Source organism: Trichoderma gamsii, assembly GCF_001481775.2.
Source record: "Trichoderma gamsii strain T6085 chromosome Unknown Scaffold_60.2, whole genome shotgun sequence".
Taxonomy (NCBI): domain Eukaryota; kingdom Fungi; phylum Ascomycota; class Sordariomycetes; order Hypocreales; family Hypocreaceae; genus Trichoderma; species Trichoderma gamsii.
In genome coordinates this window covers 94,951-120,022 of record NW_020171397.1, presented here as the reverse complement: position 1 = coordinate 120,022, position 25,072 = coordinate 94,951, and the positions used below count along the sequence as shown (strand labels likewise).

Genomic DNA, 25,072 nt, shown 5'->3' with positions numbered 1-25,072 from the left:
CTAATTTAGCTATAAGTTTTTATTAAAATTTAAAAGTAAATGTTTATTCTTTATTTAATATTATTTCTTTTAGTAGTTTATATTCTACGGTAATTATTTTTATATATATATAAGTTCTTTTACTATATGTAATTTATTATGCAGTATAAAGTATACTTGCTTTAATAAGTAATAAACTACTATAAATATGCTGTTATATTTGACCTTAGTGAGAGATTTAATAAATGGGGGTAAGTTAGTAATATAGTTAAAGGTAATTAATTCCTATAGTTACTTTAGTACTAGCAGCGGTTATAATTTTCTATATAACTTATATCTTTTATCCTTTATTTATTAGTATATATTATAGTGTAATATAATATATTATATATATGCTTTAAGTCCTTTAATATTATAATATATAAGAACTTAATTATATATCTTCCTTATGCCTTTATGTTTATATAATAGGTGTTTGTGGATGTATTTAACTACTTTTCTTTATAGTTCTTTAGGTACCTATAATTTGCTGTTTTATTATCACGACCTAACACTTATGGTCGTAATAACGGGCCTACCGGGTAAGCAGGTTCAGATTAACTTAAGACCAAACAACCAATTAGGAATGGGTTAAAGGGAATTAGCTTCAATCCGTTATAATCTAACACTTTAGATTAATAAGAATTACTATTAATCCAGCACAATCCAGGAAACTTAACTAAATATATAAGTTCACTTCTTTACACTTATTAAATAACTTAAATAGCTAGTTATTAACACAGAATTAAAATTACAATACACTTTACACTGCTTACTATTTAATAACATTTATTATTACTATTTACATTACCTAAAGATCTCCTAATTACTCCGCTAACACACACCCAGAACTAAACTCTAGGTTTATCCCTTAGGAAGCCCTTGTATTACTAACTATCTAGTATACAGTTTATCACACATTAATAACTCTTATTCAAATAGTTACTAAACCTATAGGCAATACTAATAAAATAAGTTATATAAACTTTTAAGACCCAGTTAATAAAATGGATCACTCCAATAGGGAAGAACAAGCACCCCAGTTTAATAATCTAAACCATCCAGTCAATTGACTTACAGCCCTAGAAGCAATAGTCTAAGGAATAGTAACTTAGCGCACTAAAGACTAATAAACCATTACTAACCTCTAAAGAGAAATTATATAACTCTAAACTCAACAGAATAATCCATTAGTTACATAACTACCTATAATACTAGGAGTACCACCCATAGTAGCTCTAATACTACACCTAGGAGGCAACCCAGAACCTAAACTTAAGAAGACCCTAAGGGTAAAATAACCCAGTAAGTTTAACAGAGATACCGCTAAACTTCGCAAATTTTAGTATAATTTGCGTATATACTTTAAATACTACTACTTAATTACTTTCTTAGTAGATAAGACTAAATAAAAAATCTATTTTACAGAAACCTAAATAAAGGACACTGCTGCAGATTAGTTTACCTTAATCCTTAAGGATAAATAAAAACCTTATAATTAGTAAACATAACTCACTAAAGACATATTCACTAGCTATAAGAAGTTTAAAAGACAATTGGAAAAATCCTTTAAAATTACTAATAAAGCCCAAGAAGCTAAAAAGAAGCTAAGGGACCTTAAGCAAAAGGGCCTATATTATAAATACACTTTAACCTTTATTTAATTACTCACTAAAGTTAATTAAACTAAGGAATTAAAGAAGGAAATATATTATTACAGCCTAAAGCTAAAAGTTAAAGATAAAATCTATAAAATAAATTAATAGGCTATTAGCTTTACCAATCTTATATAAGAAGCAATTAAAATTAATAACTGCCAGTAAAAAAGAAAGTAAAAAAGGAAGGCAAAGAAAACTAAAAACCCAGTTAAATATTACCCTTAGCCTAACTAAGGAAAGAAATAAGATAACTATATTACAAAAGACAATAGTACTTAACCTGGAAAAATAGACATTAATAACATTAATAAAAGGAAGTTTAAAGGCACCTGTAACTCTTGCAGTAAACTAGGCCACAAGGAAGCAGACTGCCGTTCTAAGATAACTTATGGATTCTATAGTAAGAAAGGCTATAATAAAGCTTATTACTACACTAAGAAAAATATAAAGAAATCTAAGATTACTAAAGATAAGGCTTAGATAAATACTATCACAGAAGTACCCTATAACTACCTTAGCTAGATAGCTTACTATAATAATTTATATCTTATATATAAAAGCAGTAAGGAAGGATCCGGATACTATCTAAAGAAACCATAAGCCAGGAAGTCTTATAAGACTATATAAATTAATACCCTTAATTTCTATAAAAAGAAATATAAAAACTGCAGCTCTACGGAACCTTATTCCATTTATACACTTTACAAATACTTATCTTACAGCTTATAGAATATTAATTACATATGCGAAAACAATAAATCAGAGGAATAGGAACTCTTAGATAAAGAAACTAGTAAAAATAAAATTATTTATAATAAAAGTAAAAGAATCTATAAATACAGTTTCCATATAACTAATAGGAAAAACTAACAGTGGATTAACACCCTTCTAAACACATACCCTTTTGTAAAATATAAGGAAGCCCTAGAACCGGAACCCATTACTTTTAAAGACATATATAACAGTAATAATACCAATAGTAGTAAATGTTATTAATATAGCGCTTAAGAACCCCGACATAATATAACATACCTAAAATACATAGAAGAATACAGATGCCCACTATATATATTAGAAGAAGAAAATCACAAATACACAGAATATATATACTATAAGAGCATAAAAATTCCACATCTATGCGACAAAGAAATGCATAAATAAAGGAAATATTAATGTAAAGTTTATAAATTAATAAACCTTAACCACAACTGTAACAGATGCCGCATCTACGGATCCTATAACCCCAAATATAACTATATATATATTCTAAGGGAATAAGCAGAAGAATAAAAAAAACAAAAAGAAAGACAATAATACCTCAACAAAAACCCACCTTATAGGATAACCCTAGAAGAGGCTTAGGAACAAATTAGACTTAACAAAATAAACATTTAAGGAGCATATAACTAAGTCCCTATCTAGGACCTCCTTAATGCCCTAGACAAAGACTGCAGAACACGCAATTAAAAAAGGTGTAATAATATCTATTACTAAATATATATCTTTAATAAACTAAAAGACTAGCACAAATATCAACCAAAGCAAGTCAAGCATAAAGAATATATAACACACCACTTCCTAAATTACGCAGTAATATACTATAGCATACACAGAGAAAAGAAAAGCTAATTTTATTAGATTACCCAAAAACTAGCATAAAAAGGTTATAATTTTAAGAATCATTTAAACTAAAAACAAGGCAATAAAACCCTAATTAAGAGATACCACCGTTTAATTAAAGATTAAAATAAAGAATTAAAGTGCTAATAGTGCGCAAAATACTAAAACATTATATAAGACTAAACCCATTTAAACAGCATCTAAATTAACTTAATTAGAAATAACAGTAAGAAACTATAAATTAAAGAATATATTAATTAATCCTTAGTTATAACATATATAAACAGTAGTATAGATTGTAACCTTATTACTCCTAAAATAATAAACTTACTTAGATTACTATACACTAAGAAAAAATAACCTATATATATATCTAGTGTTACTATACCTAATGCTAAGACAATAATTAATTACAAGACTAATTATCTCCTAATTACAATTGCTAGTTACACTAAGACTATTAAGTTTAACATTATACCTCTCGCTAATTATAACGTTTTACTTAAACACCTATAGTTAAAATAAAGTAACCTACTAATTAACTGGAAAACTAAGAAAATACTCTAGGAAATAGACGTTACCCTAGAGCTATAACTAAGCTATAAAGAGGGTAAGGAAGGCAAAGACGCGCCTATAGACTTAAAAATAAAATCTTATACATAATAAAATAAAGAAAAAATAGAAAAAATAAGAATAGAACTTAAAAGAAAGGTTAGATTTAATATAGAAAAATCACTAGTATTACCTTAATATAACCACAGATAAGTTAAGGGAGAATAAGTACACATTAACCAAATTATTAAATAAATAAAAAAAAAATTATAAGCTTTAAACAAAGCCTTACTAAAAGTAAAAGAAAAAAATAAACTAAGAGAATTAAAAGAAACTCTCTTAAAAGCACCTTAATAATATAAAAGGAAATATAGAAAACTATTTAATTTAACATTAGAAATAGTACAACCGCTTTATTTACAATAGGATCATTATATAAATCTTATAGATAGAAAAATAATAAAGTTCTTTCCAATCTATAACCTTAGTGAAGTAAAACTTAGAACACTTTAAAAATAAATATAAGAATAACTAAAGAAAGGATACATTAGGCTATTTACTTCACTAGCTAAATACCCTGTTATATTTATATTAAAGAAAAATAAAAAACTTAGATTAGTTATTAACTATAGATAGCTAAATAAGATTACAATTAAGAATTAAACCCTATTACCGCTTATTATAGAAATTTAAAACCGCCTAACTAGTGTAAATTAATTCACTGCCTTAGACCTTAAGGGAGTGTATAACCTAATTTACATCCGCAAAGGGAATAAATAAAAAATAGTGTTTAGAACACACTATAGATTATTTAAATACTTAGTTATATTATTTAGGCTTACTAATACACTAGTAATATTTTAATAAATAATTAACTATATACTATAAGCATATATTAATAACTTTGTAATTATATACTTAAATAATATCCTTATCTTCTTAAAAACCCTTAAAGAACACAAGGAATATATTTATAAAATACTATAAACACTCTAAGACGCTAATCTCTTAGTAAAATTAAAAAAATATTATTTCCACGTCTAAAAAATTAAGTTCCTAGGACACCTAATCTTACTAAAATAAGTCTAAATAAATCCTAATAAGCTTACAGCAATCTAAAACTAAGAATTTCTAGAGATAAAAAAAGGAATGCAAAGCTTCTTAGGCCTAGCGAATTACTATTAAAGATTTATTAGGAACTATAGTAAAATCGCTAAGCCACTCACTAATGCCACTTAACTTAAAGAAAATAAAAAAGGCAAGAAGAAACTAAAAGATAGGAAACTTACATATAAACCAGAAATAAAAGCAGCGTTTAAATAACTTAAAAATATACTTCTTAGTAAACCTATACTTATTATATATAATCCTAATAAACTATTAAAAATTAAAATTAACTTATTAAATTTCACTATTAGAGGAGTATTAATATAGAAAGATAAAAAAGGAAAAAATCATCTAGTAGCATTTTTCTTATAAAAACTACATAGACCTAAATTAAAATACCCTATATATAACAAAGAATTTATAGTAATTCTTAAAGCATTTAAGGAATAAAGACACTACTATTTAAGAAGTAAATATAAAATTAAAGTCTATACTAACTACCGTAATATTATATACTTCACTAAGACTTAGAAACTCTTAGCACAGTAAATGTAATATTTTAAAACACTCTTAGACTTTAACTATAAACTTATTTATTATAATAGCACTGTAAATAAAAAAGCAAATACCTTAAGTAAAAAAGAAAAATACTTTAAAGAAATCCTAGAATTTAAAGCTTAAATTCTAAGGAAAAATCACTAAGGAAACTATAAATAAATATAAGTTAACACTCTATTTATTATAAAAGAATATAACCCTATCCTTAATAAAATAAGGGAATATATAGTAAATATAGAACTAAAAGAACTCCCGGAAGAAGCAACTATTAAAAAAGGCTTACTAAAATAAAAAGGAAAAATTTAAGTACTACTGGAATTATAACTAAAAGCAATCTAAGACTTATATTGCAGTATAATTATAGCAGCACACTATAGTATTTACACCACTTAAAACCACGCTATCTACTACTATAAATTTCCAGGAATAAAGAATAAAATTTCAAAAGTCATTAAGAAATGCAATATATATAAGAAGATAAAAGATAAAAGGCATTAGCCATATAGAATATTATAACTAACCCTAGTTCCAGAAAGAAACTGGAACACTATTACATTTAACTATATTACTAACTTACCTAAGTTAAAGGATCCACTAACTAGAAAATAATTTAATAGTATTTTTATAGTTATAAATAAGCTCTTAAAGTAAGCATATTTCTTACTATATAAGAAATCATACACAGTAGAAAACTTAGCGTATCTCTATATAAAATATATATTTACTAAATATAAAATACTAAAAGAAATTATATTAGATAGAGGAAGTACCTTTATATCTAAATTCTAGTAAAAATTAATAGCTAAACTTAAAACCTATTATAAGCTAAGCACCGCATTCCATTCACAAATAAATAGATAGATAGAATAAATAAATTAAGTTATTAAAGTATACTTATAATACTATATTAACCTCTAGTAAGATAACTAGGTTAAAATATTACTAATCGCTTAGATATAATATAACAGCTTTATAACAGAAACTACAGGAGTTACACTATTTTACGCTAACTATAGGTTTACACCGGAAGCCTATAAGCTACCTCATAATAGCCTAAATGCAGATAATACACACATTCTTATAGAAAATATAATCCAATTACAGGAAAAACTTAAAGTTTAACTTAAATTCTTTAGGCAACACACAAAGGAATACGCTAACCAAACAAGGATTAAGGGACCAACCCTTTAGGAGGGAGACATAGTCTACCTACTATAACATTCATGTAACAAAAAATTGCTAAACATTAAAATAAACAGGCTAAGTAATAAATTAAATTTTAGAAAACTTAGACCATTTAAAATTCTAAAGAAAATCAGCGAAGTTAACTATAAACTAGACTTACCTAAAAACATAAGGTTAAAAACAGCCATTTTCCACATATCACTACTTAAAAAAGCACTAGTAGACAAAGAAACAGGCAAACTAATTATAGACAAAATTATTGTCCAAGACATCAAGGAAAAATATAAAATTAAAAAACTAACTCACATATAAATAAATAAAACAACCGGAGAAAGGAAGTACCTTATAAAATAGAAAGGATACAATAATAATAAAAACTCTTAGGTGCTAGAAAGAGAACTTAAGAGGAACGCCCAGATAATCCTACGGGAATTTCATCAGTCCCTAGGGGTAGAAATAACAACAGGTCCAGCTCATAGGCAGACCAATCAACGGCGCCAACAAACTGGGACAAGCCGGCGGAGACAGAACTAGAACCCAACAAGGCAGCCTAACAAACAGCCTCCGCCTCCTGCTCCTCACGCTTAACCCGCTCTAACTCCTCCAGATCCTTAATTCCACGAGAAACAGCGCGTGCCGCCTTCTTTTTCCATTCCTTACACTGCTTGCGAAGACAAGCAATCTTACCCATAATGCGTATTACCTCCTCTTCCACAGCCTCAACCTCACTATCCAACTAATCCCCACAACAGGAAATCTGCAACAATTATTAAGCAGAAAGAAAAGCCTTATAATAAGACTTATAGTCTTTCACACACTTAGAACAACGGATTAAATCCTTTTCTAAAGCCAGACACTAAGTGCCTTTCTTTTTACAATAATAACAAGGTTCCATTTCAATAGGACAAGACAAAATCAACGCAGCAAGCGCTACACTCTTATCAACCTTCTTTTATTTCCGGGAATTAGAGTCTATAGTTAATTTCTAAATACAGTAAGACATAATAAGCACTGAAATAAACACTTAAAGAAAGGAAAATAACTTATAAGGGGATAGTATAGATACTTATATACTAAGGGACCAGGTCTTAAGGATAAGACTAACAGGAGGGGAGTATTGTGTCATAACCTAACACTTATGGTTATAACAACGGGCCTACCGGGTAGGCAGGTTCGGATTAACTTAGGACCGAACAACCAATCAGGAATAGGTTAAAGGGAATTGGCTTTAATCCGTTATAATCCAATACTTCAGATCAATAAGAATTACCATTAATCCAGTATAATCCAGGAAACTTAACTGGATATATAAGTTTACTTCTCTATACTTATTAAATAACTTAAATAGCCAGTTATTAACACAGAATTAAAATTATAACACGCTCTGCACTGCTTACTATCTAGTAACATTTATTATTACTATTTATATTGCCCGAAGATCTCCTAATCGCTCCGCTAACACACACCCAGAACTAAACTCTAGGTTTATCCCTTGGGAAGCCCTTGTATTACTAACTATCTAGTGTACGGTTCGTTACATTTATTTTAGGTATCCTGCGTCTAGAGTAATATTTTCTAGATAGTCTTTGTTTAAGTGGTTCTTTATATATTCCTTAATTTCTTTAAGCATTAGATTGTTTTCTAATACTTTAAATATTATATTAATGTAAACTTATTTAATATTCCCTTTATTATTATACTATAATACTTATGCTATAAATTCTAGTATTTTTTATTTATAATTAGTTCTCCTGCTTAAAGCATTAGCTTATCTATTTTTAATTCCTTTGCAATGGATAAGCTTGTAGTTAAACTAGGATAAGAATTTAAAGTATTTAACTTATCTGCTGGAGAGTTCTTGGGTAGTAGTAAAGTATAAAATATTCTTATAATTAGTATATACTATAATCTTATGCTTACTTCTATGGCAATAATGTCTTTATTCTTTAAATGCTTGCAGTATTGCGTATATTTCTTTATTATAAGTAAGGTATTATAGCACTAGTCCGCTAAGTTTATATAAAAAGAAGGCAACTAATCTTAGCTTTCTATTATCTCCTAGTTAACTTAGAACTCCTTCAATTGCAAAATTTAATGCATTAGTTTTAATTATAATAGGTTTCTTTAGGTTAAACATAGCGAGAACTGGTTTCGAAGTTATAGCTTCCTTAAGTTCTTTAAAGGCTTTTTATTATTTTTCTTTCCATTTAAAGGACTAATCCTTCTTTATTATATTAGTTAATGGAATAGCTTTAAGAGAGAAGTCTTTAATAAATTTTTAATAGTAATTTATAAGTCTAAGGAATACTTATAATTCCTTAAGTATAGTTAGAGTTAGCCATTTTTCAATTACTTTAACTTTATTAGGGTTTATATAAATTTCTTTAGGGGTAATAATATATTTAAGAAAATTTACTTTCTATAAGTAAAATATATATTTCTTAGGGTTAACGAGGAGTTTATTTTCTTTAAGTTTCTATAATATAAGGTAAATGTATTTCTTATATTCTTTAAGGGTATCTAAGAAAATAAGAATGTTATTAATATATACAATTGCGAAGTTATTTAAGTATAATTTAAGTATATAGTTAATTTATTTCTAGAAGGATATAGGTGTATTTATAAGTCCTTAAGGCATAATAGTATACTTATAGAGTCTATATTTTATTATAAAAGCTATTATCTATTTATATCCTTCCTTTATTTTAGTAAGCTTATAGGCTCCTGTGAGATTAAGGGTTATAAATTATTTTTTCCTATATAATTTATTTTTAATTTATAAGATTAGCGGTAGTAGGGTTTTATCTTTAATAGTTATCTTATTTAATTCCCTATAATTAATAACTAACTGAAGTTTGCTATTTTTCTTTAATATAAAGATAATAGGATATCCAATAGGTAATTTTAAGATTTAAATATAGCCCTTCTTAAGTTATACTTTAATTTATTCTTTAAGTGTTTTAAGTTCTATTTCACTAAGGTTATAAATTTTATAAAACTTTAGGGATACTCTATCCTTTAAAATAATTTTGTAATTCTATTTAAAGTGTAGTAATAGCCCTTCTTTTAGTTTATCTTAAAAGAGCTTTTTATACTTTTAATATTATTCTAGGATATATGCTAGTGGATCTGTTAATTACTTAACTTTCTAAAGTTCCTTATCTAGCATTATAAGTTCTTTATATAAGATTATAATATATCTTTGCGTCTATTATTTTAAGGTTCTCTTTTTTATTTTAATGTGTTAAGGAGGTATATTAGTGGGCGGTAGGAAAATCTTAGGTTTTTAGCTTCCTAATTTCTTATTTTCTAGATCTTTATTATTTTGCTAATAAATTTAGCCGGTTTTCCAGTCTATATTAGGTTTATATTTATATAACTAGGGTATGCCTAAAATAAGATTATATTTTAGGATATTAGCTATATTGCATACAGTTCTTATAATATATTTTCTAAAATCTATTAATAGGTAATTAGTCTGTCGTTTAATCTATCTATTATTATATTAAAAGGTTTAGCCTTTAGTATATTAAAGTTAATATAATTTCTTTTTCTTATATGCTAGTAACTACAGGCGAATTGTAGTTATAGCAGATATATAATTATATTCCGACCTACTATCTATTAAGACTATAAGTAAATTCCTATTTAATAATACTTTAAAAAAAAGCCTTTTAACTATTCTTTTATCTTTATTATTGCTGTTATATTCTTTTTCTTTTTCCTTTTTAAGAGATATTATATATCTTAAGTCCTTCTATTGCCCTCTTATAGGGGACTATTATAGTTTTTTAAATAGTGCTAGTTATTAATCTTTATACTTGTGTATTATTTGCATTTTAGCTCTGGGTAGTTTTTATAGTTAAACTATCCTTTATTATAGTTATATTTAAATCTTAAATTACTGCGGTCTTACTATTCCAAAAGCTTAGCAGTTTAATAATAATTATAAAATACTAAATAGTATTCCTATAATTCTCTTTTACTATAGTCGCAATAACCTGGTTTTAATATAATAGTTTTAAGGGATTAATACCATTATATAGATATTTAGTTATAAAATTTTATATTATAGTATATATTCTTATAAGGAGTGAATGGGATTTATATAGGAAAAATATTATTATTATATTTTTCTTTAAAGTGTTTTATATATATGTGGGTAATATAACTAGTCTAGCTAATGCAATAGTGCAAAGGATAAGTTAAATTTATATATTTATAGTCTCTATAGTAGTAATAATAAAGAAGGTTATATAACCATGCCCTATTAAGTATTATAGCTCTTAGAATAAGTTATATTTTAAAACCTTAGGTTTATATAGCATGCAGCTATTTATATAAGGTAATAGGGGTGTTACCTTTAATAGGTTCTTTTAATTCTATAATACTATAGTAGAACTCATTAAGTTTTCTTATTTCTAAAGTGTAATTTTTATATACTCTTTAAATGTCTTTATTATGTTTATAAGGTAACCTATAATTACACTACTTAATATTATTATCTTCTTAGTTTAAGACTATGCTTTTTATATTAAATAATTATTAAAAGTTAATTTAAAAGACTAGTTATCTATTAGGTATTTTAGTTTTAAGTTCTTTGTTTAGTGTCTTAAAGTTATCTAAGAGTTTAGCTTTAAAATAATAGAATTTATAGTTGTCTTTATTATTAAATAAGGTTAAGTGTTCTATTATATAAATGCCTTTATTATCTTTCTTTATAGCATAGTTATTCTTAGGTTTAGGGATTCTTTTCTTTTTAAATAACTTATAGTTATATACTATATAGTTTAGCTTTTTATAATTATAGCATTTAAAGTCTTTCTTTTTCCTATTTCCCTTTTATATTATACTAATATCCATAGGTCCTAGAGTGCTACTGTTATTTTTAGTAATTAATTCTTATTATTTCTTACCTTAATTTAAACTTTCTTAGTTAAAGTTATTTTAATTTCCTATATTAAGTTTATAAAGGAGGTTATTAGCTATTATATATTTTTCTATAAATAAGATTAAATTATACTTAGTTTAATTAATATTATAAACTTTTTCCTTAACATTTTTACTAAGTCTGTTATAAAATCATTTAATAAGGGCGGATTATCCCTAAGTAACTTTAAAGGTAAGGTCCCTAAATTTCACAGTGTAATTAAAGTATTTTCCTTTTTAATAGATTTTAAAGAGTTTATTTTTAGCTATCCTAAGTTCTTTAATATCTCCAAAGGCTTTTATAAGTTCTCCTTTAAATTCCTTAAAATTATTAAAGACTTTTTTAATAGATTTAGGTAATAGTCCTTTAGGGTTATTAAGATATATATCCTATATAGGGCGGAACTATTTTAAGGCAGTTCCTTTAAGATAGGACGCTGTAAAAGAGACCTTCTTATATTTTATATTAAGGGTATTCTAAAAGTCTATAAAGTAAGCCTTTAATTAAGTTTAAAATTCACGGAGTTTACTAACTTTTCTATTAAATATAAGGGGCGGTTAGTGTTTAATAAGTATTCCTATGTCTTTAATGTTAGTCTTTTTATTATTAGCCTTCTAAATAAAAATTAAGTTAAGTTTAAATATATCTTAAAGGAAAGCTTTAATTTATTCTTAAAATATATTATCCCAGTTAGGGGCGTCTCTTATAGTAATATTACTATTATTATCTTAAGTAAAGATTAAAGTAAGTGCAGGAGCAGGTGTTAGTGGAGCAGCAGAAGTGCTAGTTAATAAAGTTACTTTAGGCATAGTAATTTAAATTGCTTAAAAAATCACAGGTGTCTTTCTAAATAAGAGTTATTAATATGTAATATCTTAACCTATATTATTATACTTAAGTATAGGGTAGGTTCCTAATTTATAAACTAAGGCATTAGTTTATATTAGCAGAGAGATGCGAGGGATTTAATAAGCAGAGTAATTACATAGCTAATAAGGTTATAAATAACTAATTTAATTATTATTTAAAAGTGCTATATTAATAATTAACTATTTAAGTTTTATTTAATAAGTATAATAAATAATTCTTATATAGTAAGTTATTTTAAGTGGCTTACAATCCTAATTGTAATCCTCTAGGATAGCTTACTTTAGTGTTTATAATCTATTATAAGTGGCTCACAGTATAAGACGTGATCCTCTCCTAATTAGTCCATTGGTCCATGGTATTTCCGTAGGTATATATCTTATGGTTGTTGGGTCGTAATAATTTCTTTTCTATATATCTTAGCAAGGCTTTTCATTCTTGGTGAGATTTTTAGAACACTCTTTTTTCTCCCTGCTGGGTCTTTTGTATCTACTTGGGCATCGAACATTCCTCATATTGGCTAGGTCATTTTGAAGACGGTTTCAAATGGCTTGTAGAAGTTGGATAAATATGGTAACATCAGCTGCTGAATTAGGACTATTGAGATGGAATGATATGAAGAGTTAGTTTCATTGGGACCATGTTGATTTGCTAACCAAGTTCACGTCCGCCATCTGCCATATAATACAAGTCTAAATACAGAAGTCAAACTCTAGGTTCCTGAACGTATCGATGCTATTGTTCCAACTTTTCATAAGAGTAGGTGTGCCAGGAACACAACCCGCTTATACCCACATGGGAATTCCCGATAATGAGGCGTTACTAAGCTTAATGAGGATAGAATTCTGGCGTATCCATTTGGAGAGTTAATTTCCAATTATGGTTGACAGCATCACAAACTTATAAACAAGTATTTGCCTACAGTCATGATTGCGAACGCTCATTTGCCAGTGCATAACCTCGGGTATCCTATTTGGGAATCTCAGTCGACCAGAATTTCAACGGCGGCGCATCTCCGTCTGCGCTATTATCGACAGTGCGAAAAAAAAAGGCTCTGCCGGCAAAATTCTGCTGACGCCTGACACTTTGTATGCGACTCCGAATTTCCGAACGCGTGGCATCACTGTGGGGAGCCCCCAACTCCGACTCAGGTCCGTCGATAAGGCCATTTTCAGTGTGCCTGGGGAGCGATTGCCGGCATCCGGCAAGCCTCTGTTACGCCATTGGTCTCATTTGAGGGCCTAGCAGTGTTCTAGAAAAACGAAACTAGCTCGGCGATTGTCGGTAATCGTTGAAAGGACTGACAGGTCAAGCGGGTGGCTTGCATGATTAAACTTGAGTAGTAGGTGGGTAGCCTCAAGATGTATATATATAAGATATATAAGTGCCTGGCAAGCAGTTGAATCATGTACAGCTTCAACATCAACTTGCCACCATTGACTCAATGCAGCCACATCACACATAACTTAATCTCACACGCAAACTTACAACTTACACGTAAATACATTTCATGTATAGTCCACTGCCGTACAACTACGTCGGCCCGTCGTCGCGACACCAACGAGACCTGCACCAGGCGCTGGTCTCGCAGTTCTCCCACTATGAAGCTGAATCTCGATCTGCAAGATGCCCACCAGGGGCCGTATCTTGCGCAGGACCGCGTAAGAGCCTTGTTCGAAATCCGCGGTCCTACCTTTCACAAATCGCCGCGCATCTCGGTCAAATTCGTCGGCACCATGGTGGTCTCGTTTCCCACGCATGTTAACGGGGCCAGTCCGGGGCATTTTACAACAGTGGTGAGCAGCGCTGGATAATACAAGTATAACCAAGTTACTAACATCTATCGCAGCTGTTTGAAGAATCGAGAAAAATCGAATACCGAGACTTACAGTGGGACGAAGACGCAGCCTCTGGCGAGTCCATATACACCACCCCCATCGACTTCCAGTTCCCCGCCGAGGCCAACTGCTACTGCGCCAGACCCCAAAAGTGCCAACTCCCGCCGTCAATGGACATTGCCGAGCCCGAAATGAGCGTCAAGGTGACGTACGGCATCGTCGTCTCCGTGGGCCGCTGCATTCTCGGCCCAATGACAAAAGTCAAGAGCGTGGCGGTTGAGATTCCCTTTAGCTGCACCCCGACTATCACGTCGCTGCCCAGATCGTCGTGCGTCTTGTCCGTGGCGATGAATGAAAAGTCTGGCCGAGGATATGCGCACCAACGAAACACAATCATGGACCAAGAGCACGCCGACGGCTCATGTCCTTCGTATAGCCCGAAATATGCGCCCTCTATCAAAGTCGAGGTCCTCCTCCCTCAGCCGGCGGTTCTCATCCGCGGCCAACCAACTCCTGTGCGAGTCATTATCCACACACCTCCAGACGTGCTGGAGTCCGGCGTCTATCTGCGAAGCGTGTCCATGGACCTGAAATCCACCGTCATGACTTCTGTCGGCATGCTGCCGCGGACAGCCACCCAGAGACGGCACGGCTGCAGCATGGCCGGTGCGGTCAAGATTGACAGCGAAGTCTTTGAGCTGGACTCGGGCGCGTGGGGCAACTTTTTTGTCATGAACACGAAACCGACGACGCAGTCGTGCATCGTGAGGCTGGACCATGCGATGGAAATTGTGACGGGCATTTCGATTGGGCTGGGGAGCGAAGTCAAGTATGCGGTGGCGACGTTTGATGTGATTGTCATGGATCCGCCGCCGGCGTATGAAGTTGGAGATGCGATTCAATTGGCAGATGCGATACAACTGCAGGCATAAAAAAAATAAGACGGAGAAGCAAGAGGAGGATGTATGATATGGAATACCCCGATAGACCATTTGATGGAAGATACCCAATATGGTACTCATGTTAATGATATAACGACTTGGACAGACAGCGTTGAAAGCCATGTCTTGCATTATAGAAAAAGCCAAAAGCTAGATTACATATTAAAAACACTTTTATACACAACCACCCTCCTCATGAACTACTTCTTATCACTGTGACAGCACAGCCATCCGCAACGGCCTCTCCCCCCTCACTGTCCGCCATCTATTAGTCGACTCTATCAGCTCACCACATCCCTTGACCACCCACCACCACTTCCTCAGAAACCCCGGAGTTATTTCCCAGCTATCCCTCTGGTACGGCTCGCCCCACAGAATCAGACCCTGGCGATCGGGAGCATCATCACCATCCTTGGATCCCGACAGCGCGTTGGTGCTCTTTCGGGGCAAGCCACACGCAGCTTCCAGGCAGTTAATGAGGTTTCCTAGCAGGTCGGTTAGAAAGTCCGCATGGCTAAAGTAGCCTTCGTACCGAATCAGATTGTCTCTCATCTCCGGAAAGGGAAACACGTCGATCCAGCTAGGGTGGGGATGCGAGAGTTGCAGGTTTGTTGGCGCCAAGTTTTCGGGGAATCGCAGGGCCGCGAGGATTTTTTCGTCTGGCATGTGTGGGAGGACGTGGCTTAGAGTTATGGATGGCGTGCTGGTGCATTCGCTAAAGGCGCATGGCCTGAGCACCTTTTTGTTGTAGGAGAGGCCCCGGAGCACGTTGAAGTGGATGAGGTGGAGGAGATGCTCTGAGAGCAGGCAGTAACGCAGATTCATCCAGGCAGAGGAGCGCCTGTCTGCGGCTGTTGCAGCTGATATGGAGGCTAATGCACCATGCGGATGGGTTTCATCGCTGTTGGGCTCTTCCGCCTGTGATGGCTGATCCCTGAGAGCAGGCTGGTTGGACAGAGCGGACTTTGTCTTGGCTTCTTTGGGGACTTGTTTTGGCTTGAGTGCTGGCATGTCATCATTTCCATCATCGATCCGCCAGCGATGGACTCTGAAGGGATGTGCTATGCTGCCGTCGGCCGTCTTCTTTTCCCTGACCCTCGATCCTGGCCGGTGCTGTTAGTAGCCTCTTCTTGCCAATAGAAGCCCTATAAAGCCTACTTACGAAGAGCTCTCTGATTCACCCTGTTTTGAATCTTTCTACGGGCTTGGCGGATCTCGCTGGTTGTCATACCAGGCATGGCTTCATCGGATGTGGCATCCATATATATTGGGTGCCTGCGTCTTTACGTGGAATCGTTATAGAAGCTATATGATGAGGGCAAAGCATCAACTGGAACAGCCAGTTATTAACCCGTACATGTTCCCACTGAATGTCACAACGGGCTGGATTGGGGTGTTAGAAAGGGGATGCTTCATATAAGCACCTGTCGTCGGCTCATGGCGGATATGTACCCACAAATGCGGAGCTTGCCCGCGGACATAATCGAAAAATCCAGACTTGCATAAGCGCCTTTTAGTGATGTACAGGGCTTGTCTGCTAAAATAGAGCGCTAATTGTCTATCGTATAACGCTCATTGTTTACAGCAACGCATGGTACGCTGGGTATGAGAAGCGGCAATCATTGATTGTTATTTAATGAGCTTCTACACGATCTTTATATATATGTACTATACAATGGCGCCCTGTTAATATGGTATGGTAATTGTTGATTGCAGTACTGCAAATACACACCGAGAATATGGATTCCGCAGCTTCCTGTATTCAAGTAAAAAATCAAGCTCGCCTCTATACTAAATAACGGCTCCGTATAAGTCACTACAGCAGACGCTGCATTCACAGGAATGGTGTTTTATGAAATTCTGCCCCTGAAATTAACACTGCCTGTTAACTCCCATCTCAAACATCTGCAGCTAGGTGTCGGCGTTTAGGGGAGACGCCGCGGGCCATCCCAAAACAGCAAAAACCATCAGCCGTCGGCGTTGTGGGGCCGCAGCCAAATCCCGCCGCGGATGGCGGACTGGAGCCGGGGCTAGGCTGCGCTGGGAAAAAAACATCAGCGTATAAGTCGATGCGACGGGGTTTGAGGCTATACTCGGACTTTGAAGCGTTTCAACGTATCTGAGAAGTTCCGCGTGGTTGTGGTAGTTATGGCAATAGTTGAGGGGCTAGGAGGGCCTCGGATAGGTCGAAAAGGTGTAGAACCTATAGATATATAAGAGTCAGTAGGGTCCTACTAGACAAGGAGAGGTATTCTTCCACAGATTCAAAACAGAGACACTTACACAACTAACACCACTTACAACTTACTCTCATAGACTGCAAATATCTTTGATATATACATCATGTCTCGCTACGCCGAAGCTCACATCTCCCCCAAAGGCCCTGGTGATGCCAGACCAACCGCCCTCCAGGTCGTCCAGGACGAAGGAATGACCGACAAGCTCAAGGGCAAGGTCATTGTCGTCACAGGTGTCTCATCTGGTATTGGAATCGAGACCGTCCGCGCCCTGTCCGCCACAGGAGCATCCTTCTACCTTACCGCTAGAGACCTCACCAAGGCCAAAGATGCGCTTGACGGCATCTTTGAGCCCTCGCGCATGAAGCTCGTCGAGATGGACCAGACCTCCTTCAAGAGCGTCCGAGCTGCGGCAGAGACCATCTTGGCAGATACGGACAAGATTAATATTCTTGTCAACAATGCTGGCGTCATGGCCATTCCCGACTTGCGGCTCACGCAAGATGGCCACGAAATGCAATTCGGCGTCAACCACCTTTCTCATTTCCTCTTCTTCCAGCTTCTCAAGCCTGCTCTCCTCGCCGGTAGCACTCCTGAATTTGCCTCTCGCGTGGTCAATGTGTCATCCTCCGGTCACCGTCTGCACGGCATCCTCGCCTCAGACAACTACAACTTCCAAAACGGCAACTACGACAGTTGGGTTGCCTATGCACAGTCCAAGCTTGCAAACATATACATGGCCAATCAAATTGAGCGTCTGTACGGCGCTCGCGGTCTTCACGGTCTGAGCGTCCATCCCGGAGGCATTTCCACTGGTCTTATGCGATACATGTCCGAGGAGGACATTCAGGGTTTCATGGCGACGATTGATCCCAAGGTTATCCAGGGCATGAAGAGTCCTGAGCAAGGTGCTGCCACGCAGGTGTGGGCGGCGATTGGCAAGGAATGGGAAGGCAAAGGAGGGAAATATCTGGTAGATGTTGCGGTGGCGAAGCCCGGGCCGGATGATCACGATATGACGAGCGGGCTGACTACGGGCCATACGTATAATGCTGAGGAGGAGGCTAGGCTTTGGAAGGATTCGCTGAAGATTGTTGGAGTGGAGGATGTTGAGTAGGCAGATAGATGCACGAAGAGGCGCGAGTTTTGTTTGAGCTAGAATTATATACATGTATAGAAAGAACTGAAAGCAGAGGTATTCGTGTGCTTACTGAATTTCTAACGGTGCAAACAATAAAGGTCACTTACATTAAGACCTGGCAAATGATTGTTGTCAACTATTCCAAATGCATCGGTGCATTGAAACGATTATCCAAGGCTAGATGTTTGAGATTCGATGTCGACATCACGCGAGTTTAACCGACTTTTATCTGCCAACGTTGTTCTGCTAGTCGTCTCAAGGTTGAACCGAATGCCGAGTGTTGATTCTGACATTTGATAAGGATGATTTAAAGTGGTAAAGATCTACAGTGAAGGGATATATAGTGCGACTTGCAATCACATTGGTGAACCAGCAAACTGGGTACATGTAACGATGCAGGCCTTGGGAGCAAGATTACCATCGATAACCTGTCTTTTAGCCACGAATGTTCGTCATAGCAGCCATTTGATTGAGCCCATCACGATAATTCACTGAAATTCGTGGCAAATCACCACTCAAGGGATTGTTGGTGGCGGCAAGATGCGAAAGAGACTGGAGGTACTTGTACGCCATACTCACCGCTTCAATGCTGCTAACCTTGAGACATCCGCGGACCAGGTTAACGCTGAGACGGCAGGATAGCATCACGTTGAGTCGGGGTTACACAGACACAGGCACAAAGCCCGGCGAAATGGTTACCGAGGCCAGCTGATGGCAGGGATCCCATCCCTTGCGCCACCCAGATACTAGCATTGAACTGAGACATCTGAACAGTGTTGCTGCTGATTGGCAGAAAAGGGCAATCTCCGATGTGACTGCATTCTTACACTATAGCCTCGCTGTGTGACCTATCCAAGACGTCGCCGAAGCGGCCGTGGCAGCGAAGCAAGCCGTGTCTCAGCTGAAGTTGTGCCGAGATAGCCGTATTGGGGTCAAAGGCGTGGGTTCATGCTTCGTAAATGCATGTCTGAGTAAGATAGTTCCAGGAGAATGAAGATTTAGGGAGAAGAATGCTGACTTTTGGTACAAATGGATATATATTTCCCTGTGAGACTTATTAAATCAATTGTATATGTATGTACTACCTAGGTACTACCTATATGATTCTCGAATGATAGGTATCTGGGTTGATGCATCATTTTAAGAGTTTCTGACATTTTAGTATATGATAGGCCTACATGAGAACGGATGAATAAAGCTATCAAAATCCTATAGCCACAGTGGCCGACATCTCCCTTCATTTTCCCCGTAGCTATTACTCAGCCCAGTCTAGGAGTTGTACGTTAGAGACAAAGATGATGTGTAGATTACATCTTAGACACGCGCTCAACAGAATCAAGTGCGATTGCAGTCACGAGATACGACCAGATCTCGTGTGCGGTAGCCCTGAGATGCCCAACCATGCCCAGCCTTTGTGCCGTCTGCCCTACACAAGTGGACTCAATCCGGAAATATTTGTCTTTTTAATGTTCAACTAGTAGTACTAGGTACTAGTAGTATCTGTACTGTACACGAACGGGCAAGGGAAACAACCCTGCCGATAATAGTTTGCTGGGACGGTCCGTAGCGCGGTTTAGGAGAGCTATGCTGCTGTTCTTCAATAATCCTGGTCATCATGAGATACATGTAGTAATATTGGTTCAAGTATTACTATTCCAAGTAATATTCGAATACGCACTAGGAATAAGGCTGAGCTCGAACATGTATAAGATGTCTACTTATATACTGCCAGGGAATCGTAGAGCTCGCATCTTCAACCTCACGAATGAGCATCATTCCGGACTCGACAATGAAGCCTCTTCAAGCTTTGGCCACTGTTATACACGTGGTATCCTTTTCGTCTCTCTCCCTCTGCCTACCACATGCTCATGATGCCTTTCCACCTTTACTCGATGCCACACTCGCCGATTTGCGCTCCGGCTTGGACACAAATCTCTTCACCAGCGTGGATCTAGTAAGGGCCTACATTGATAGAATCCAAGAGGTCAATCCGATGCTCAAAGCCGTCACTGAGATCAACCCTGATGCAGTGTCCATAGCCGCAGAGCGCGATGCCGAGAGAAGAGCTGGCATTGATCGTGCCAAGCTTCCTCTCCATGGCATACCGGTGATTCTCAAGGACAACATTGCCACATTCGATAAGATGAACAACTCTGCTGGCTCCTACGCCTTGCTGGGCGCCAAAGTTCCCGAAGACAGCACCATTGCGTCCAAACTGCGCAAAGCCGGGGCCATCATTCTCGGCAAATCCAACTTATCGCAGTGGGCAGCATCCAGAGAACACATCAACCACGAAGGCTGGTCGGCATATGGCGGCCAAGCACTCGGCGCATATTTTCCGAATCAAGATCCTCGAGGCTCGTCGTCTGGAAGTGCCATTTCGTCCTCGATTGGCCTCTCATGGGGGGCCGTTGGCACAGACACCAGCGGATCGATCCTCGCACCGGCGCATGCAAACAATGTCGTGGGATTTCGGCCTACGGTCGGACTGACTTCGAGGCACTTGGTGATTCCGTTTTCATCGAGGCAAGACACTGTCGGAACTCTGACCAGAACGGTCAAGGATGCCGCGTACCTGATGCAGGCCATGGCGGGACCTGATGAGCACGACAACTACACCAGCGCGATCCCGTTTGACGAGATGCCCGATTATGTTGCCGCGTGTAAGGACTCGGGCCTCAGGGGCAAGCGAATCGGCGTGTCCCGGAATATCCTCGCCACTGGTTTCGATCCGGCATACGACAGCGATCCAGCAGCCTTTGAGAGAGCGCTGGACGTGATGCGCTCGGCTGGTGCCCAGGTTGTGGACAACATCGACATGATCTGCTCTACCGTGTATCAGACATTGACCAATGCGTCTGCTCCTCAGAAACCGGCCTTTGCCCCCGTTGGCGCAGATCTCTTGTCCGACCTCCCGCAAAAGTATCTCAGCTTGCTTACGCACAATCCCAACAACATCACGTCGCTGGAGGATCTTCGCGACTTCACCAGACGAGACCGCCGCGAGAACTATCCCGGCTTCAGCACCGGCGCCTGGGACGACTTCCTGTACGTTGGCATCAACAACACGGACCCGACATACTGGCCCAACGTCACTCTGGAGCGATACTTCTTCGCCAACGACTGCGTCGCGGGAGCAATTGAAACGCACCGCCTGGACGCCATGGTCATGCCCACGCCCTATGCGAGCTCGCCGGCCAGCGCAGTCGGCTTGCCCGTCATCTCCGTGCCTCTGGGCCGCAGCCCGGACGGGGCTCCTACAACAATGTCTGACTGGGGAAATCTTGCGCTGTCGGCGCCCAATGGCCCGTTTGGAATCTCCTTTTCGGGGCTGGCCTTTAGCGAGGAGAAGCTTTTTGCAATGGCGTATGCGTTTGAGCAGAGGACGAATGTGCGCGGGACGATTCGTCCGCTTGTTGTGCCGAAGACGGAGCTGGTGGATGTTGTGCGCAGGCGATGTGTTGCGTTTCCGATATCTGCAGGGTGTTTGCTTTAGGCTGCTGTATCACGATACGTAACAGTTATGAGATTGGGATATTGATGATGTGATAACATGAGTTGACGAGTTCATGTTGTTGGAGCTGTTGAGCTAATGATTTCTTTTGCGTTGAGATTGTGTTACTTGCAATTAAACCTGTTCGAGTAGTTGCTGACGACGGCGTGAAGCACTGCTTTTATGTGCAATGAAGGTCTATTCCTGCGATGTCCTTCTACTTTGTGTGGCGGAGTTTGCGTAGGTAGACAAGATAAGGCCGGCTTTCCAACACGAAGTTCATGACGTTTGTTCTAAAGATAAGTCGAAAGCCCTGTCCAAAAGCCCCCTGATAGATGCGCGTAGGGCTGGATTCATGGCAAACAGTGGAGCGAGCAAATTCACAGCATTTTTAACCTCACACGATGCCCTGCAATCATAACCACAACGCTTCACGCTGTCCATTGACTGGGCTGTACTATGCTCCGACGTATTTTCACAGCATTTTTAACCTTACACGATGCCCTGCAATCATAACCACAACGCTTCACGCTGTCCATCGACTGGGCTGTACTATGCTCCGACATGTTTTCACAGCATTTTTAACCTCACACGATGCCTTTCAATTATAATCACAACGCTTTGCCCCATCAATCGATAACAAAAAGTGCTTTGTGGCTTGTGTCTACTTCTCGGTTTATTACTTGTCTGACTTCGGATGTATATTCTGGAATTACAATGCCACGCTGATACGTGTTTTGAGTTACACGCGATGGAGTGGGAAGTGAGATATTCTGAGCAAGTCGATAGTTGCTTACATACATCATGCGCGATACAAGACACACAAGCTGCAGTGGCATCGATTCCATCGCACAAGATAGGTAATGTTAGCGGTTAAACTCTACATCCGATTCGGCGGTTTGTAAGTGAGGACAATCGGAATGGATGATCTAGTATTACGCTAGGAAAAAAAAAAAGAAGAATGAAAAGAAAGAATTCTCTAAATCTCGGCTTCCAGTCGGAGCTTTGAGACCAGAACTTAGAGCGAGATGTGAATTGCTTGCTTAAGGAGCTTGCCGCGCGCTTAGTGGTGCATTGTGGAATCCCTGTATTTCTTGTATTTGATACTACACCTAGAGATTTGCACATTTTCCACGAGCTTCAGCTCCACGTAGACATGTGTATATCGGCGATAATAATGTCTGGAAAGAGTCGGATCGTTCATTATGTATCTGTTGATGCAGGTAATGAAGCAGGTCTTTCAAGTGTCAATCGTAGTCTTACAGGCTGAAAGCCACTGATAACCACATGAGACGTTACTCCTGTAAACTGAATCGTAACGCTCGCTATTTTTACTCTTCACCATCACCGGTAGAGTGATTCGGAGAGTTCCAATTATTAATTTTCATTATTTAAATTACCCTTTATGGAAATCTTAGATCTCAACATCTCTTCCTAGACACATGTTCCTCGCCTCTACTGTAACAACACCGACAGCGCGACCCGGACTATCGGTTCCGACCCATATCAAACTACACGATCGAATCACAAGCGATACCGCGCATTTTTATGGAGACTTTTTCCATCTAAAATTGCTGCTTACAGAAGCTTGTGTAAGACGGTGGAGTTCTGTACACGGCTGACTCATCCATAATAGCCAATCATTGGGAGCCGTTGCTTGAGGGCTACTCAAACACGGAGATTCCAAGTTTTGCGAGCGCCGTTTTGTATTTGGGGTTAAAAGGGCTTCTCTCTGGGAACTTATTCTGAGCAGTGTATAGAAAGAAATAATAAATCTCAGAAAATCCGAATAGACGGATGCTCATTCTAAAGTCTCTGACGAGGAATTTGTTGCTCAACAGCAGTGTTGTGACGAATCGAGCACGAATCATTGCTGCAACACCAAAGCAGCAGGCTTTTTATATATCCCACTCAGCGATTCAGAGAAACGCCTTCACCATGGCTACAGCAGGAGAAGCGCCAAAAGACACAAAGGAGCCATGTCCGGTCAAGGAAGAGCTTCCAAAGCTCTCTGACCATGAGTTTAGGATATACAACCGTCTTGCTGATAAGATGAACTGGTTTGTAAGTGAACTTGCATCCCTCACCTCAACGGCACATACAATTATATAAAGGCATCATCCCACTCACATATAACCTCAGCACAACAACTTCCGCCAATCATGGAACGTCCTCTGGCAGGCCTGCACCACTGGCCGCCGCCCCCAAGGCATGTCCCTCAAGCAGCTCTTCCAGATCGGCACCGAATTCGCCGAGCACCTCACCGTGCACCACCGCATCGAGGAGACGTACTTCTTCCCCATGCTGGCCAAGCGGATGCCCGAGTTTGACCCCAAGAACGGCGACCTGGTCAAGCAGCACGCGCAGATCCACGAGGGGCTGGAGGGCTTTGAGGAGTACATTGACCAAAGCAAGCGCGGCGAGAGGGACTTTGAGCTGAGCGTGTTGAAGGAGAAGATGGAGAGCTGGGGAGGCGTGCTGTGGGCGCATTTGGACGATGAGGTGCGGTCGTTGGGGGCGGAGAATATGAGGAAGTTTTGGACGTTGCAGGAGATCCAGCGGTTTAACATGTAGACGGCTTGCTTTTCTTGGACTTTTTTCTTAACTGGTGTTTTACTTCATTTAGCGAGGGTGGTATGAGCGGCCCAGATAAAAATCAGCATAGATGAGATGAATATATAAAAAGAAGTACGTGCGTAAAATCATCAACATAAATGACAAATACATAACACAACATAACTATTACATGCAACCCCAGTGAAGCAAAGACAGACCAACAAGCTTACCTCCTACGTACCTCTCCCACCCGGCACCAGCATTTACTCCGGCGGGCAGTCTTACCCGCTGTTGATCTATACGTTGTCGTAAGACAGGCAATCTTTCTGTGCGTCGTGAGTCATTCCCCTCCCAAGTCTATCTTGAGTTGC

At 37.5% G+C, this 25,072-nt stretch overlaps 5 protein-coding genes across 5 annotated transcripts; 4 read left to right on the top strand and 1 right to left on the bottom strand.

Moving 5' to 3' along the window:
- Positions 1 to 14,096: 14,096 nt before the first annotated feature.
- On the top strand, positions 14,097 to 15,265 carry TGAM01_v210332 (hypothetical protein; the record flags this gene model as incomplete). The annotated part of the gene is made up of 2 exons (XM_018810129.1): positions 14,097 to 14,291; positions 14,345 to 15,265. 2 exons carry the CDS (start codon positions 14,097 to 14,099, stop codon positions 15,263 to 15,265), a joined length of 1,116 nt encoding a protein of 371 aa, XP_018656624.1.
- Positions 15,266 to 15,467: 202 nt separating this feature from the next.
- TGAM01_v210331 (hypothetical protein) lies at positions 15,468 to 16,536 on the bottom strand (the record flags this gene model as incomplete). The annotated part of the gene is made up of 3 exons (XM_024550770.1): positions 15,468 to 15,528; positions 15,585 to 16,377; positions 16,437 to 16,536. The coding sequence occupies 3 exons, from the start codon at positions 16,534 to 16,536 to the stop codon at positions 15,468 to 15,470; spliced, it is 954 nt and encodes a 317-aa protein (XP_024404493.1).
- A 1,081-nt stretch (positions 16,537 to 17,617) lies between these two features.
- On the top strand, positions 17,618 to 18,628 carry TGAM01_v210330 (WW domain-containing oxidoreductase; the record flags this gene model as incomplete). The annotated part of the gene is made up of 1 exon (XM_018810131.1): positions 17,618 to 18,628. One exon carries the CDS (start codon positions 17,618 to 17,620, stop codon positions 18,626 to 18,628), a length of 1,011 nt encoding a protein of 336 aa, XP_018656626.1.
- Positions 18,629 to 20,441: 1,813 nt separating this feature from the next.
- On the top strand, positions 20,442 to 22,148 carry TGAM01_v210329 (amidase; the record flags this gene model as incomplete). Its single annotated transcript, XM_018810132.1, has 1 exon — positions 20,442 to 22,148. The coding sequence occupies one exon, from the start codon at positions 20,442 to 20,444 to the stop codon at positions 22,146 to 22,148; it is 1,707 nt and encodes a 568-aa protein (XP_018656627.1).
- A 1,794-nt stretch (positions 22,149 to 23,942) lies between these two features.
- On the top strand, positions 23,943 to 24,719 carry TGAM01_v210327 (hypothetical protein; the record flags this gene model as incomplete). Its single annotated transcript, XM_018810133.2, has 2 exons — positions 23,943 to 24,209; positions 24,288 to 24,719. The coding sequence occupies 2 exons, from the start codon at positions 23,943 to 23,945 to the stop codon at positions 24,717 to 24,719; spliced, it is 699 nt and encodes a 232-aa protein (XP_018656628.2).
- Between the last annotated feature and the right edge of the window lie 353 nt (positions 24,720 to 25,072).